The following is a 14,451-nucleotide window of genomic DNA, read 5'->3' as shown; positions in this document are numbered from 1 at the left end:
TGTAGCAACAATACAAGAAATATAGAATTTCACAGCATCGTTTTCACAAGACCGAGTCCAACTGAAGGATAAGATTATGTTGAAAACCCTTACAGAATTAAATAAAATGTGATAAAAATTCGTTGTCGTGGACGTGTTAAAAGCAAAACTGCACAGAAAGATGTCATTTTACTCAAAGTTTTTCGCAGACGTATTGCAGGTTACCCCAGACAAATAATTCATCACTCAGTTTGTAGGCGAAGAAACTGAGTGTAGCAAGAAAAAGGTTCGTTACTGATCCTGTTGATAGGTCATTGGTCACTGCGTATGTGGTATCTTAATGGCTCAAAAGTTGAATCCCAAACTCAGTTTTCTTCTACACTCCAATCTGTGTCACTCAGCCAAAATTTGCCGTCAACATCGGAACTTAAAAATGTTTAGAAGAGATTTTAAAAAGTAAGACTTCTGATGCTTGTCCTTTTTTATAAACAAATCTTGCATATTATATTCCGCTGGTCTCCAAACGCTAAAGTATTTGAAGGAAATTCCTTATCCGGATGGTACAAAATTGTCAGCCAAATCTGACAGCCAGTCAGTGTTTAATTAAGGTCCATCCTCCCTTTTAAACACAATGAATCATAAACATGTCATGTATAGTATGGAGCGCATATATGTCGCTTTTGGTGTTCTTAAATGGAATTTTTGTTGCCAAATGGGGGATACAGATTACCCCTGTGCAATTCCCAGACAGTTGTGTCCGAACAGAATGAATTTTGTTGCCAATTAATGACTATAAGAACAGCGGCCAATAATACCAAATCTGAACTCTAGCATTCCGCTTACACCGGTGCTAAGGGTGTCATTGGTTTTGCACGTTATATTACCTCCCATGAACAGATTCAGTGAAACTGAGACTGCTGTTATTTTGTTTTACTGAGTTCTGTGCTTCCAAAGGGTCTTCTTATGTATTGCATTAACTATCGCAACAGTAGTCTTAAAGTGTTGTGTGGCGGCTGTAAAATGTCTTGCTGTACTTGGCCTCATTGTTGTTACATCTTTTTGTCCTTTGGGATAGTGATTACACTCAAGTTTCTTATTACGGAATTCAACTTAAGGCGAAAGGAAAGCAAATGAAAGAAATATAATAAAACACTGTTTTACGATTAAACTTGCATATATATTATTTAATGCTGAAAAATATAAGCTTACGGTTGAAGATCGGGGCCTTCTGAACAAGCTAGATCTGCTTTGCAACTGTTTCTATGTATAATACTATGACTGCATCGTTATGGTAATTACTAAGGAGGGTTTTTATTGATTTTAACTATTTTCTAAACTTGAAATCATATTCATTTTTATTAAGGTAGCTCGACTATAGTAAAGGCGAGACTAATTTAGGGGTCAGCAATTTTAGATAAAGAATGAGAAATGCCACAATGGTATCTATCCGGCGTGCGGATATTTATCACTATTATAAGATGTTACTGGATAGGTTTCCTTAAATATACCTTGTTAGAATATATTATATACTGATTCCACTAAGATGGCATGAGAAATGGTCAGCAGTTGACACATCATCCTTTAAGGTTTTGCTATATAACCCTGGTCTCTGTGGGGCTTAGTAGGTAGAATGTGGAGAGCACCTTAGCTAGGCAGCGCTTAAGCTGCAGAGCGCCTTAGCTTTCGAACAGAGCTGTAAGATGATGGGTGTCTCTCAGTTTTGGCATTTAAGATTCTAAATTATAATTATTATTATTGAACTTACTTTTGTTTTAAAGGACTATTTTGGAACTATGGATAAAATAGTTTAAGAAAGATAGAATTATTTATTTTAAATGTGCATCTAGAGAGAGAGATTTTATGTATTAATTAATTCAGGATAATTTCGGGATTTGGAATGAATAAATCATATTTAAAGAACTTTGTACCTCATGTTTTTATGTACTAAATAAAATCCACTATACGATCGACTAATGAACTATATAAAACGGCTGATAGGGGTACATATGGCCGTCAGACCACTTCAAGCCACTAACATATAGTTGCTGAAAATAAATATCTAGTCACAGTGGTACATGTGTATGAAAGAGTGTGAATATTTATAAAACAGTTCTAAATGTCATGTTCTATTTGCATCAAATTACCTCTCAAAATCATTTAATAGGGAACGTTTGTGTGAACCAGCAATGTTTTCTTTTTAAGTAACATACACTTATCTTCTCAATGTTTCTGGAGAACAATAAAATTATACAATCTATTGTAATCTTGTTAGATCGTTGTCTTTGCTTTTGAAACATCCCCATACCCTTGAATTCGGCCAGTTTGTTGTTCTGTTTGAAACTTGCAGCCTCTACCACTGCTTTGTCTTCAGGACAGTCACCATACACTTCATTGCACAAAGGGCTTTGCTGTAATATAGAAGATTTAAAAATGTATGCATATTTTATCAGTGGGGCGGCGGTCAAAAAGGAGTAAATTATAGAACAAAGAATACTGAGTGGAAAAATTATTAAAGGGAGAAAATTTTATAGTTTCAAAAAAAAGAAGACGTTAATTTGACATTTTTATTAAAAAGTATAATGATTGTTATACCCACTGAATCATTTGAAGATATGCCTAGTCAAATAAGGTTGAAGATGTCAGAAGGAAATTTGAGACGGTGCCACATGATCCAAATGTTTCAAACCCGATTTAGCTTAAAATAACTTATTCATTAAATCATTAACTGTATTGATAATGCATATAATGTCAAAAAAAAAATGTTAACATATGGAGACAATTAATATGTTGATCAAATCTTTAAATAAACCATGCCTGTATAATTATTCATATAATCAATTTTCGTCCCTATTGATCTTGATATATCCTTACTACCGTGCTGTCTAGACTGTTAATGATAATCAATAACTGACTAAATTGTTTCAGTAGAATTTTTCCAGTCCTAACACATATAGTATAATCAATGTATTGATAGGGAAATTCCTCGTTGTAAAATTCCATAGTAAAACGAGACCCGCTTGAAAGTAGTACTGTTAGTAAACAAACCGTATTTCGTTTGTAAACAAACTGTAAATTTTATATATAGAACACATGATCAGGTCGCCATTTCAAGTTATCAAAATGTATTATTAAAGAACAAATTGGCTCCGTAGCAAGTATTGTGCTTTCTTACTTCGTTGTCAAAACAACTTATTTAAAACAGATATCTGTACAGAAGGATTATATACTACACTACATAACCTCAATAATAACACTCGTGATCAAGAACCTCAACCTAGGTATTTCATTGACGCGTAGTGATTTTCGCCCTCGTTCTGGATTGAAATGATTCATTCATTCACTCTTTACATTTCACAATAGTCAGGCGTGCATATTGGATAAAGGAACTGGAAAGTTTCCTCGGCCAGGTAAGACATTTAAGGGATTTCATAACTTCTTACATGTATATTGAAATGTAGTTTATTAGTCAAATGAAAGTTATTTGATTAAATACGCTAGCATTTCTAGTATGCTTAAACGTCTGTATCACGTGACCGACAATGTAAATTGATAAATGACATTTTGCTTACAATTAATTATTCTGTTTGTTGCTAAAAAGTCATCTGTATATAAATATTTCTGAAAGGATAATCTACAGAAAATGAATATATTTTTTGTTTAAAAGAATGTTGACTTCTGAACACAGTCGGAAACGATATATTAATTGACCCCCACTCCCACCCCACCCCCACGTGACAAGGTCATAATGCTAAAAAATATTCCACAGACAGTTATCATTCTTTAGTAGCATAACTTGTTCCTCTTACTTTTATGTTGAATAAAATTACACTTTGGTTAAATACTTTACATTTTCAATGACAGAACGTTCTTTTTCTACATTTTTCTGTAAATTAGGTCAATGTTGTTTACAAACATTTGATCATGCAATATACATCATATATGGTCGGTTGAGCAAAGAAAATTAGAAATACCTGTTATTGACCCTTATATTTCTGTCTGCAGGTTGTAGAATCGGTAAGAGCTTGAAACACTGGATGTTTTCAAAGTACTTTTCCGCTGCACCAATTCACCACTTATAAGACTTGGCACGGATTCAAAGGATCATAAGACTAGGTTTCCCGTTATTTTAAATCTATTTTAAGATATTTACACCTGATGTATTACAACAAATAAAATGATAAAAAGTAGTAGTAATAGTGATAAATTGTCTAATTTGTCTAATTAACTTATATTCGTTGATGACATAAGATGTAGAAGACACATCTAGACTTTGATACTGTGATAACTATGTAAATAATGAATAACAAAGAAATGCACAACTCGCAGTCTAAAAATAGTAACATGTGTGTTTTCCCCAAGACTATTTTAGGAACGGCACCAAGATGATTTTATATTGTTTTTAATTGCAGATTTCGTTTTCCTCTTCCGTTTGCTGTTGAATAAGTAGGTAAGACAAGTCTTTATTGTCGCATTGTCCATATACGATTTGGGTAATACTTCAGCTGCTGCACTGCTCTCAACAATTTCTTGAATTACATTGTACAACTTTTACCCACTTCAAATGCTTAAAAGTTTCGATATCATAATCCGAAAATAATTCATAATATGCATGGCAACAAGGATATGTAAACAATCATTACCTAGATTAGAGTTCGCCTTTGACCTTTAGGATGCGCTGCTCTATATGGTTTCCGCGTGAGGAGCTGTATTCTTTAAAACGACTGGCTGGTCCGGCTAAGTTTGACTTATAAATCAAAATATAAAGATAGTTGTATGAAAAATAACGCCACGTTAAACAAAAATCTTCGTAAATTTAATGAACATTGGTCAAATTCTGTTCACAAAATTTATATACGATTATCACCCATGATCCTTAAAAAGTATATTGTTAAGCCCTATTTAAAGGACACATAAATCAAAATATCCACAACTACAAAATAATTAAAATATATATTATATGTTTTTGACAAATAAAGTTAAGTGTTTTCCCTGTTTTATTGTGTATTGATGACAATGTCGTACTTATTTTTAAATGTCAAAATACGCTTACTAAAGAAATAATTAACTAATACTTAGACATGAGCAAAAATTCAGAAAATATTATGATATTGTAAGGTTAATATGAGGACGGTCCTCCGACCCCAATTATACCAGTGACACGGATAATAAATGGGGTTGCCCGCGGGACCTCAAACTATTATTTTAGAAGAACTCTATTATTTATATGTCCTTGATATATTTTATGTTCTGTGCTATCTAAACTGGTTTTAGTATACATGTAATTGTACTGTTCTTTATTTAACCAGTTATATAGTAAGATTAGCCCATTTGTACCGTTTTCCCTTCTCTTTTCTCATTACATAGATGGGCATATCTGTAAACAAGATCTGCGTAGGAATCAATACCCTTTTACTTGTGTACGGTTGTAGTGCTGATGGTGCTGATGATTTGATATGTACAGGGACTACCTTTTACCGCATAAAGGAAAACGGTCAGGCCGGTTGTAAGGAATGTCGACCGTGTGTAGGGGGTGGCATCGGATGGAACACTACTGTAAGTCCAACTAATGCTGATTTCGGTTCACTTTAATAATCATGTAAGTTTTGAGCAGTAGAAGTCTATTTTGTTTTCATTTGCATATTGTATAAACTGTATCATGACATGTTCGGGTTACTTAACTATCATTTCTCATATGTAAGGAAGTAAAATCTATAACGTATTTTAGAAGCGTACAACACAACCCAGCAAAACAATAGCAGACTTGATTTTATTGATTAGGTTGGTGAGAGATAATGAAATGTGTAACACCCCTCACGCCACTAGCGCCTGTTGAACAAGCAAACTTTGTAAGGCTTCCAGGGTCCAAAAAAGGAGCAATAAATAAAACTGATCTAACACGTTTTAAGTATATTTTCAGACAGCTTAATCAAAGACTATAACCACCGACATTTTGAGATGAACAGACATGTTTTCGTCGGGTCTCATTGTTATCCATTTCCGTATTTAAGGTGAAGAGACGGGAAGATGAGCACGGCTTCAGGTCTTGTTATCAGTGTACCAAGTGCCCAAGTGGTACATATCGGGATTTAGAATCTACAGATTCCAGGTGTAAGCCTTGTACCCTTGATTGTCTCAGACTCCATAGGTACGGTTCTGTCAGATGTGGTGGAGCCAACCCCGGGCACTGTGGAGAATGCAGAACTGGGTAAGTGACTGAAATTCAGACAAATAGTACCAGTAGATATATATTCTGAAAACAATACTTTTGTGTTTCGATATTTTCTTCTGTCAGAGAACATGGAGAATACCTTCCTGAGACAAATACCAGGCTTACCTTGTTTAACCCTTTTTGGATATGATGCCTGCTTTTTAATTTTGTCTTTGGTAGTTTATGGGATACGCAGACTCCATAACCTCAGATCGCCTCTAAATTCTTGTTCGTTTCTGTCCATTGTTTTCCCATTTAAGAAAACCACAATTTTAAGTACGCTGTATATCACTGAAGGTTCCATGTACACCGCCGTATGAATAAATCATCTCTAAATTATAGTTTGGTTATAAATGTTGAGTACTGCTCAACTCGGATCTAGAGGGCGTGAACGGTAGCATACATTTCCACTACAGTCCACGAAAGGCTCAGTCAAATGGAGCATGCACGTGTTGGGCGACCTGTGGTTTTCCACTTTTTCTGTTCTTAGCTAAATTTTATTCATATGCTTTCATGATTTATTGAGAAATGTCTGTATATACAACTTTATCATTCAGGTATGTTGCTCACTCCAAGGAGTCGAACAGCATGTGCACAATCCGAACAACACAAGGTACGGTATAGTTTTATTAGACTCAATTTTATCTCCGGGTTTTGACATTGCTCGTTTATTTTTGATAGGAAATCAAATCGTATTTGTTGAAACAATTGCCTGATTTCATTTCAGTAACAGACAAACCCAGTACTAATCACACAGAAACAATACTTGAAACAAGGTCAAGTGTATCTGGAGAAAACAGTGATTATCCGATTGCCAATCTTCTAGTTTGGATTCTCGGTGGGACTGTGTTTCTTCTGTTGACCTTTGTGATAATATTATGTGTGGTAGGACGCAACAAATCACACAACAGAAACAAGAAAAAGTCTGCAACAGCATCAGGTACACGCAGCAACTAATTTTAAAGATTATTTCGAACTCGCATAATTTCAAAAGTTCTGTCTATTTGAATTCATTTTAGGTCCCATGCATCCAGAAAATATGTGCACAAAATACTGTTTAAAGTCGGTTAGATCGGAGATAAACGCTCGATCCCGGTATATTTTGATTTTATATCTAATTTTATACCTTAGTTGCTCATTACTGGAATATTGATCTGACCCCCGTGACCGGGTGGTTATGATTGCTAACTTCAGATCACTGACCCTCAGCGATTGTGGATTCAACTTGCCACTTTGGGCGTACACATTTTTTTCATGTGTTAAGGCCATCAATTCGGCATATGGAGGCCGGTGCTTCTACATACGTGTCTGCCTTTGCCTGTTGTGTTGCACGGGAGACCGTGACACACGCATGACCTGGTTGCCGCATGACCTAGTATATTTTGATGAGAAGTGAAACCCAACCAAATATAAATAGATAGTCTTTATAAAGAATTATCTAAAATTTGCTTACATTCTATGTGTGTGTTAGCTCTTCTAACATGAAATATCGAGAACATTTATTAAGTATACATAAATTTTACATGTTATTTCAGTATTTAGAAGAAAAGCTATTGTGATTTTTTTATCTATAATTGATAAATGTTTAAATTCGTTTGGTCGAAGTACATGTATATTTATTTTTACTTGCACAAAAAAGCAAAAGATGGTAACTCGACTAGAGCTCTGATTGGCAGCGGAAGTACTTTGGGTGAAGACAGCTTAGAGGTGGATTATGTTGCTGTTAGGGCCGAAAGACCAGAATGTCTAACTATTGAGGAACTCGGTAGGTGTTATATATTTTTACTTATTATACCTCACTTTTGTCTACAATGGTAAAATCCCATTACCCGAAAAGGAGATATTTTGACTGTCAGAAACATTTTTAATCTTTTTAACACGTGACCAAGCGAAAGTGACTGTCAGGTCATGTGACCGCGCTGATATTTTGAATGTCATATAAGGGCAAATAACTACTTCAGTTTTTTAGCTATATGATTGCCTCCCTTGTACAGAATATCATATTGTAATGATAATGACGTCGCTGTTCAATGTGTACACAACTGATTACCGCGCTAAAGATGAAACTACTGAATTAAATGAATCAAAAACATATTTATTTTTTTTTGTGTTTAGTTTTGTTCGGTATTATAAAATAAATACCATATGGCAGCGTGTGTGACATTGATATTGTCAACCCTCGGAACAGAATGTCACCACTCGGCTTTCGCCTCGGGTGACATTCTGCCCTCGGGTTGACAATATCAATGTCACACACGCTGCCATATGGTATTTATATAATATATTAGTTACTGCAATGTATATCTTGAAAGAGCTGTCGTTCGATCGAAAGCTTTATCCAGTTTTATATGCGTTAAATTAATTTAACTGGATACTTTTGTGTGACAAAAAAATAGCATGACTCAAAATGAATCAAGTTTAAGGCATTATAATATACCATCTTTGAGACATCATAGATCTGGAAACCCTTGTTTGGTTATTTTAATAAAAATTAAGCATGAATCGTTACACTGACAGAGATAAGTTCTCTTTTGACAGAGGCCTTGAGAACTGGACAAGAAATTGAAATCTGTGACAGAGTCCTGGACAAAGATGACGAAACCATTACTATTGTTTCCAAAAAAGTAAGTGGTGAAAGCCGACATGAATTATTTCAGACATACCTGAAAATAGAGAAATCCAAGACTGATCCGGAAGAAGAAAAATGGGAAAAGCATATTATATCTTTCTCTGCATATATTCTGGAAGTACTGAAAATATGGCTGCAACAGGCTGGCAAGGAGGCCACTCTCAAAGCACTTTGCAATGCACTGAAAATGGCAAGCTTTGATAAAATTGTTGATGAGATACTAGATCTACCAGAAAATCAAACCCCACCCACAAATGCTGAGATTAAAGAAACGATCGAGATTAACATAGCTGATGTATAATACTTCGAAAACAAATTCGGTTTCATTGGTTAAGAGAATTAAATATGTCTGACTCGTAAGTTTTACAATTTTTATTTAAGTAGAACATTATGTAAGCATGATAAAGAAAGAAACCAAGTTAGGCAATTACTTCCTATTTTATTCTTGAGCGATATGTACAGGCTATGTCGCTATGATTTTAGAAGCTAATAACACTATGCAGGTATATTAAATTAAATAAGGCAATAGCTTTTGTAATTATTTTTTATATATTTTTTTCATTTTCATCTAATTTATATTTTAAGTTACCGACAAAGTAAAGTTACGAAGACATTTACCAAACTGTTATGTAGGCTCCATTCTGCACGTACAACTAAACCGACTTTTACAACTAAACCGACTTTTCGCGTCTATTTTGCTCAGATAATATCTCTGGAATTCCAGTTTTATGTTGATGGTTCAGTTTTGTTGACTCTATCAACAACTGTAAGTAGCATATGACGTAATTGTAAACGTTTAGTCTAGAAATTATACAGGACTTAATGTGATATTTTGTGCACAATTTTTTTTTCGGGACGGGGCTTGAGATAGGCGGATTTTTAGAAAAGCGAGTTCTAGATATCGAGTGCATGTAATAGGCATGTTTTGATTTATTTCATGTTTGTGTACCATATAATCATTACATCATTTGAACGAATTATGTAAAGTATGCTTCAATAATTTTAACAAACAGACAGATTTTAACAGATCTATATATCATTAGCTTACAAAAATCATGTACAAGCTGGATGTAAAAATATACAATTAAATGTTTTCATATTTTGGGTGTTCACCAGCGTAGTTTGGTGATATTTCTTTCATTGTTTTTGCTGATCTTTCTTTCTTTGCTTTGGTAACATTTTGGATGAGGTACTCAATTTACTAGAAAATCAAACTCTATCCACATACATTGAGATTAAAGATACGATAGATATTACTTTTACTTAAGAAATGATATATCCCAGACAGTGACTTGTAGTTGAATAAAATCACTGCCTGGAGTTCATATGTGAAGGAATCATATGCGAGTGATAATAATATAGGACCTACATGCAATTGACAACGATTTGTTTTTTCAAGAGAAAAGTACTGTTTGAGATATATTATTGCGATTTTAACACGTTATCAAGAAATAATATATATATATATATATATATCTTTGAATTTATTAAATTTATCAATAAACTTGGAAGCTAAACTTGGAATACATTCACAAATTATCTTCATGTTCGTGTAATTTTCTTTTCTAGCGCGTCGGTACATGACATTCTACGGTGCCCCTAAAGTGACATGTTACACACATTTTTTCCAATTAGGTAATGTGAGACTTTTTTTTATTTCGTTTAAACGAAATGATTTCGTTTAAACGAAATAAAAAAAAAGTCTCACATTACCTAATTGGAAAAAATGTGTGTAACATGTCACTTTAGGGGCACCGTAACATTCCACCTTATGACGTAAGAATTTTTACGTGCAAACAGTTAACAGGAAAATAATTCGTGTCGTGTTAGAAAGATGAAAAATAACACACAATCTCAGTGCATCGGACAACCGAATTAAATATGTACGACACTAGCTTTACAATTTCTGTTTGAAATAGAACAATATATAAGCGAGCATGATAGATGCTTTCTGTTTTATTTTATAGTGATATGTACCAGTGAAATCACTATGATTTTTTAAATTTGTACAACGATGCGCTTGAAATGAATTAAACAGGTCACTATTTTTGATATTTTTTATTGTTTACTACTTTTGATGTTTCATTTCATTTTTACCTGTTTTCCTCTTTAATTGCAAACAAAATGGAATTATAATGGCCATTACCAAACTGTTCTCCATGCGAGAATATACATGTATAATTAAAGCAATCTTTCCAATTTATTTTACTCAGGCTATGTCTCATTGTAATTCCAGTTTTATTTTTTTATTGTAGCTTTGTCAACAATTGTAAATACCATGTACCGTTATCATTTATATTTAGTCAGAAAAGTATATTTATATAAGCATGTTTGGTTAATTCTCATGTTTTTGTACAATGTGATCATTACATCATTGACCAGACCATTTGAGTGGGTGTCTGTATGCAGTAATTTTAACAGATATTAGACAGACAGACAGATAGATAGACAAGTGTCTATATTTTTCAGCAAGATACAACAGTTATATAACAACGTTATGTATAATATACATTTAAATGTTTTCATAATCTGGTGATAAAACTAAGAAGTTTGATTATATAGTTACAATGATTGCAGTGTGTTGGGGTATTAGTGTACGGACAAATGTCTTCTTTTAAAGCCACACACAGTGTATTTTAGCGAGCATGACATATTTGAGACTTCGTTAAATATTTCCTTTTCTACTTCTGCGGTTCGTATCTGACTAGTCCCAATATTTTGTTTTCAGTTGTTTCGTTTTTCATTTTGACTTTTGCTCAAAACTTAATTCTAGACTATCAAGATCTTGTGTTCATTTAAATCACGAATCTCACTTTTCAAAATACTCCGTTTGCTGGCTAGCTTTGTCCAATATACAGATCGCGGGATCCCGAGTTCGATCCCCAGCCGAGGCGTATGTACTTCGTGACGATTTCATAACAGATTGTATTGGAAATCATAGTCCTCTGATTCATGCGAAGAAGTTGTTTTTTACTTACGGAGGATTGGTACTGAATTCGGAGTACTGGTTAGGTAACTGCCCGCCGTTACTGTCGAAAAAACAGACAGCGCTTTAGCCTTAACCAAAAACAAATATTCTCTGAGAAAGTCCCGGGTATAAATTGTTTCTGACTTGTACAATAAAATCATACTATATGTAGCATCACCCATATAACATTTCATATGTTTGCTACAATTCTCTATAGTGGTATAAACATGTATGCACTGGATTGATAAAGGTGACATTGGTTTGTTGTGATTATCATTCCGTTGCAGATCTTAATTCAATTATATGAGCCGTGCCATGAGAAAACCAACATAGTGGCTTTGCGACCAGCATGGATCTAGACAAGCCTGCGCATCCGCGCAGTCTGGTCAGGATCCATGCTGTTCGCTAACGTATTCTCTAAATCCAATAGGCTTTGAAAGCCAACAGCATGGATCATGACCAGACTGTGCAGATGCGCAGGCTGGTCTGGATCCATGCTGGTCGCAAACGCACTATGTTGGTTTTCTCATGGCGCGGCTCATATTTGTTTTAAATGCATTATACATGTATAACATGTATAATATGTTACTTAACATGTGATATTGTTGTTTGAGTCAGTTATTTAAAGCATTATGTTTTTATAGTTTAGTGTACTTTGTAAATAGAATGTACATTTTTCCGTTCACGTGTGATGTTTCCAAACTAGATTTTTATGTATTGTAGTATTCACGGAATTATATTTCTGATGCCAAGCTTTGAACCCTTTCTGTTTCAGTTATTTTTGTTTTCTTTTATACTTTGGTTATATTTATATACCAAGTGGGTTATCATTAATAAAGTTGATACAGCCGCCTGTGTTGTGTTTCAGATTACTTAATTACAAAAATTACTGTGTACTTCCAAAAAGAGATGTGATTGTTCGCTCGCGACGTCGGATCATAGCTATATTAATGTCACGTGAGGGCATGAAGTGTTGGTGCACATTTCATTTACAGACTAATGCTCCATCAAACCATCTGCTATCATGTATTGTTTAATTGCAATCTACTTTTCCAGAGGATCTTATCATAGATTTTGTTACACTTTATATCAATAAACCTTGCTTTCTTTTTATCATAATTTGTTTACCTGTATTTAGCTAATATGACCGCTAAATGCACACTCCCGCAAAGTTTCATTACTACGCCATAGGTCGATATCACTTTTTCCAGGTCGATAAATCTTACGCCCTAAGTCGATATCACTTTTTCAGGTCAATAAATCCAATGCCCCGTTCGATATCACCTTTTCCAGGTCGATATACCCTATACCCAAGGTCGATATCACTTTTTACCAGATCAATAAATCCAATGCCCCGGTCGATATCACTTTTTCCAGGTCGATAAATCCTATGCCCTAGGTCAATATCACTTTTTCCAGGTCGATAAATCCTGTGCCCTAGATCGATATTACTTTTTCCCGGACGATAAATCCTGTGCCCTAGGCCGATATCACTTTTTCCTGGTCGATAAATTCTACGCCCTCAATCGATAGCACTGTTTCCCTGTCGATAAATCCTACGCCCTCGGTCGATATCATTTATTATTACATACTCGTATGGAACCGGAAACGTACACTGACGCCTGAATTTCATAGCGTGTGCGAGACGTCATTTAACATTGCATTCATCCTTTTATTTACTAGTAGTTCAGTTTGTCAATCTTAGTCAGATGTAATGCATTGCAATATAATTTACAAATCAAAATATAAATTTTTCAGCATTGAACGTAACTCATATGATACAAAAAGGCATTAAATATTATCGGGAGAGCGTAAGAGAATTGAATTTGATATTAACTTGTGCTTTGGCTATATATTATCTGTAGCACAGTTGTACTGAAATAACTCTAACCGTCTCCAAACATAGTCCTCAATCCTAGTTTGGAAGGGATCTGTATAACATGGTAAGACGAAAGGAAAGAAACAGACGGGCGAATGGACGGACAAAGCAACAATTATATGCTTCATTAAATTTTAAGGTACTGGATCCACAATGACAACCGGTATTTTCCAGACGATAACGTATTCTTCCTATGTAAATTTCGGCAGTTTCCGGTTGTTATTAAAGTTCAATGTTGCGTTGGGAACGAAGGATGCCGAAACAGCATACGAGAATACGGGAAATTGCGACCATTATCTTGTAATAAAAAACATTGTAAGGTTATCATTGTTCATGAGAATGGGATTGTATTTATTGATTGGTCCAGGATCCACTCACTAAACTAAGTAGGTACCCAGCTGGGCATTCCCGCATACCAGAGGTTTACCATGGTTCCCTAGTTTGTTCGTGTCGGGATTTTGACTAACCTCTCATGGATAGGATGAGAAAGCCGGCTGGGTAGAACTATCAAACTTCCGTAATTCTTCTACATCCTAAGCGAGATCTCAAACCCACAGCAGTGAAGGGCAAGTGATTCGAAGCCAAAGACCTTATCCACTAGGGCCTAAGATCCCTTTAAGATATGTCTAACGAAGAAATAAAACATCCATGTAAATATTTTTACAAATATAATCAACTCTAGCAAGACGGAGCTATAACAAAATGTAAAAAGTATGGTATGTGTAAGATGGCACCAACATCAAAATAGACGGAAATAGATAACATAACTGTATATTAGTTATACAATT

The 14,451-nt window shown here is 34.6% G+C and overlaps 1 protein-coding gene and 1 long non-coding RNA gene across 2 annotated transcripts; one reads left to right on the top strand and one right to left on the bottom strand.

Annotated features, from left to right (window-relative positions):
• Positions 1-2,084: 2,084 nt before the first annotated feature.
• On the bottom strand, positions 2,085-4,081 carry LOC128552026 (uncharacterized). Its single transcript, XR_008368952.1, has 2 exons — positions 3,951-4,081; positions 2,085-2,387 (listed from the first exon to the last, which is right to left on the bottom strand). It is a non-coding gene; the product is annotated as an uncharacterized LOC128552026 (long non-coding RNA).
• Positions 3,359-10,431, top strand: LOC128552025 (uncharacterized). Its single transcript, XM_053533019.1, has 9 exons — positions 3,359-3,386; positions 3,982-4,092; positions 4,389-4,426; positions 5,344-5,532; positions 5,988-6,184; positions 6,745-6,800; positions 6,915-7,127; positions 7,827-7,952; positions 8,726-10,431. The coding sequence occupies exons 4-9, from the start codon at positions 5,344-5,346 to the stop codon at positions 9,115-9,117; spliced, it is 1,173 nt and encodes a 390-aa protein (XP_053388994.1). The 5' UTR covers positions 3,359-3,386; positions 3,982-4,092; positions 4,389-4,426; the 3' UTR covers positions 9,118-10,431.
• Positions 10,432-14,451: the final 4,020 nt, after the last annotated feature.

Source organism: Mercenaria mercenaria, unplaced genomic scaffold (genome assembly GCF_021730395.1).
Source record: "Mercenaria mercenaria strain notata unplaced genomic scaffold, MADL_Memer_1 contig_1954, whole genome shotgun sequence".
In the NCBI taxonomy this organism is placed as follows: Eukaryota; Metazoa; Mollusca; class Bivalvia; order Venerida; family Veneridae; genus Mercenaria; species Mercenaria mercenaria.
Note: the sequence above shows the minus strand (reverse complement) of the source record. Positions and strands in the feature narration are given on the sequence as shown.

Coding starts and splice junctions, on each gene's coding strand:
- LOC128552025 (XM_053533019.1), top strand. CDS start 5,344: ATGGGCATATCTGTAAACAAGATCTGCGTAGGAATCAATACCCTTTTA. Junction 6,185..6,744: donor TGTGGAGAATGCAGAACTGG/GTAAGTGACTGA, acceptor TTTATCATTCAG/GTATGTTGCTCACTCCAAGG. Junction 7,128..7,826: donor AAAGTCTGCAACAGCATCAG/GTACACGCAGCA, acceptor TGCACAAAAAAG/CAAAAGATGGTAACTCGACT.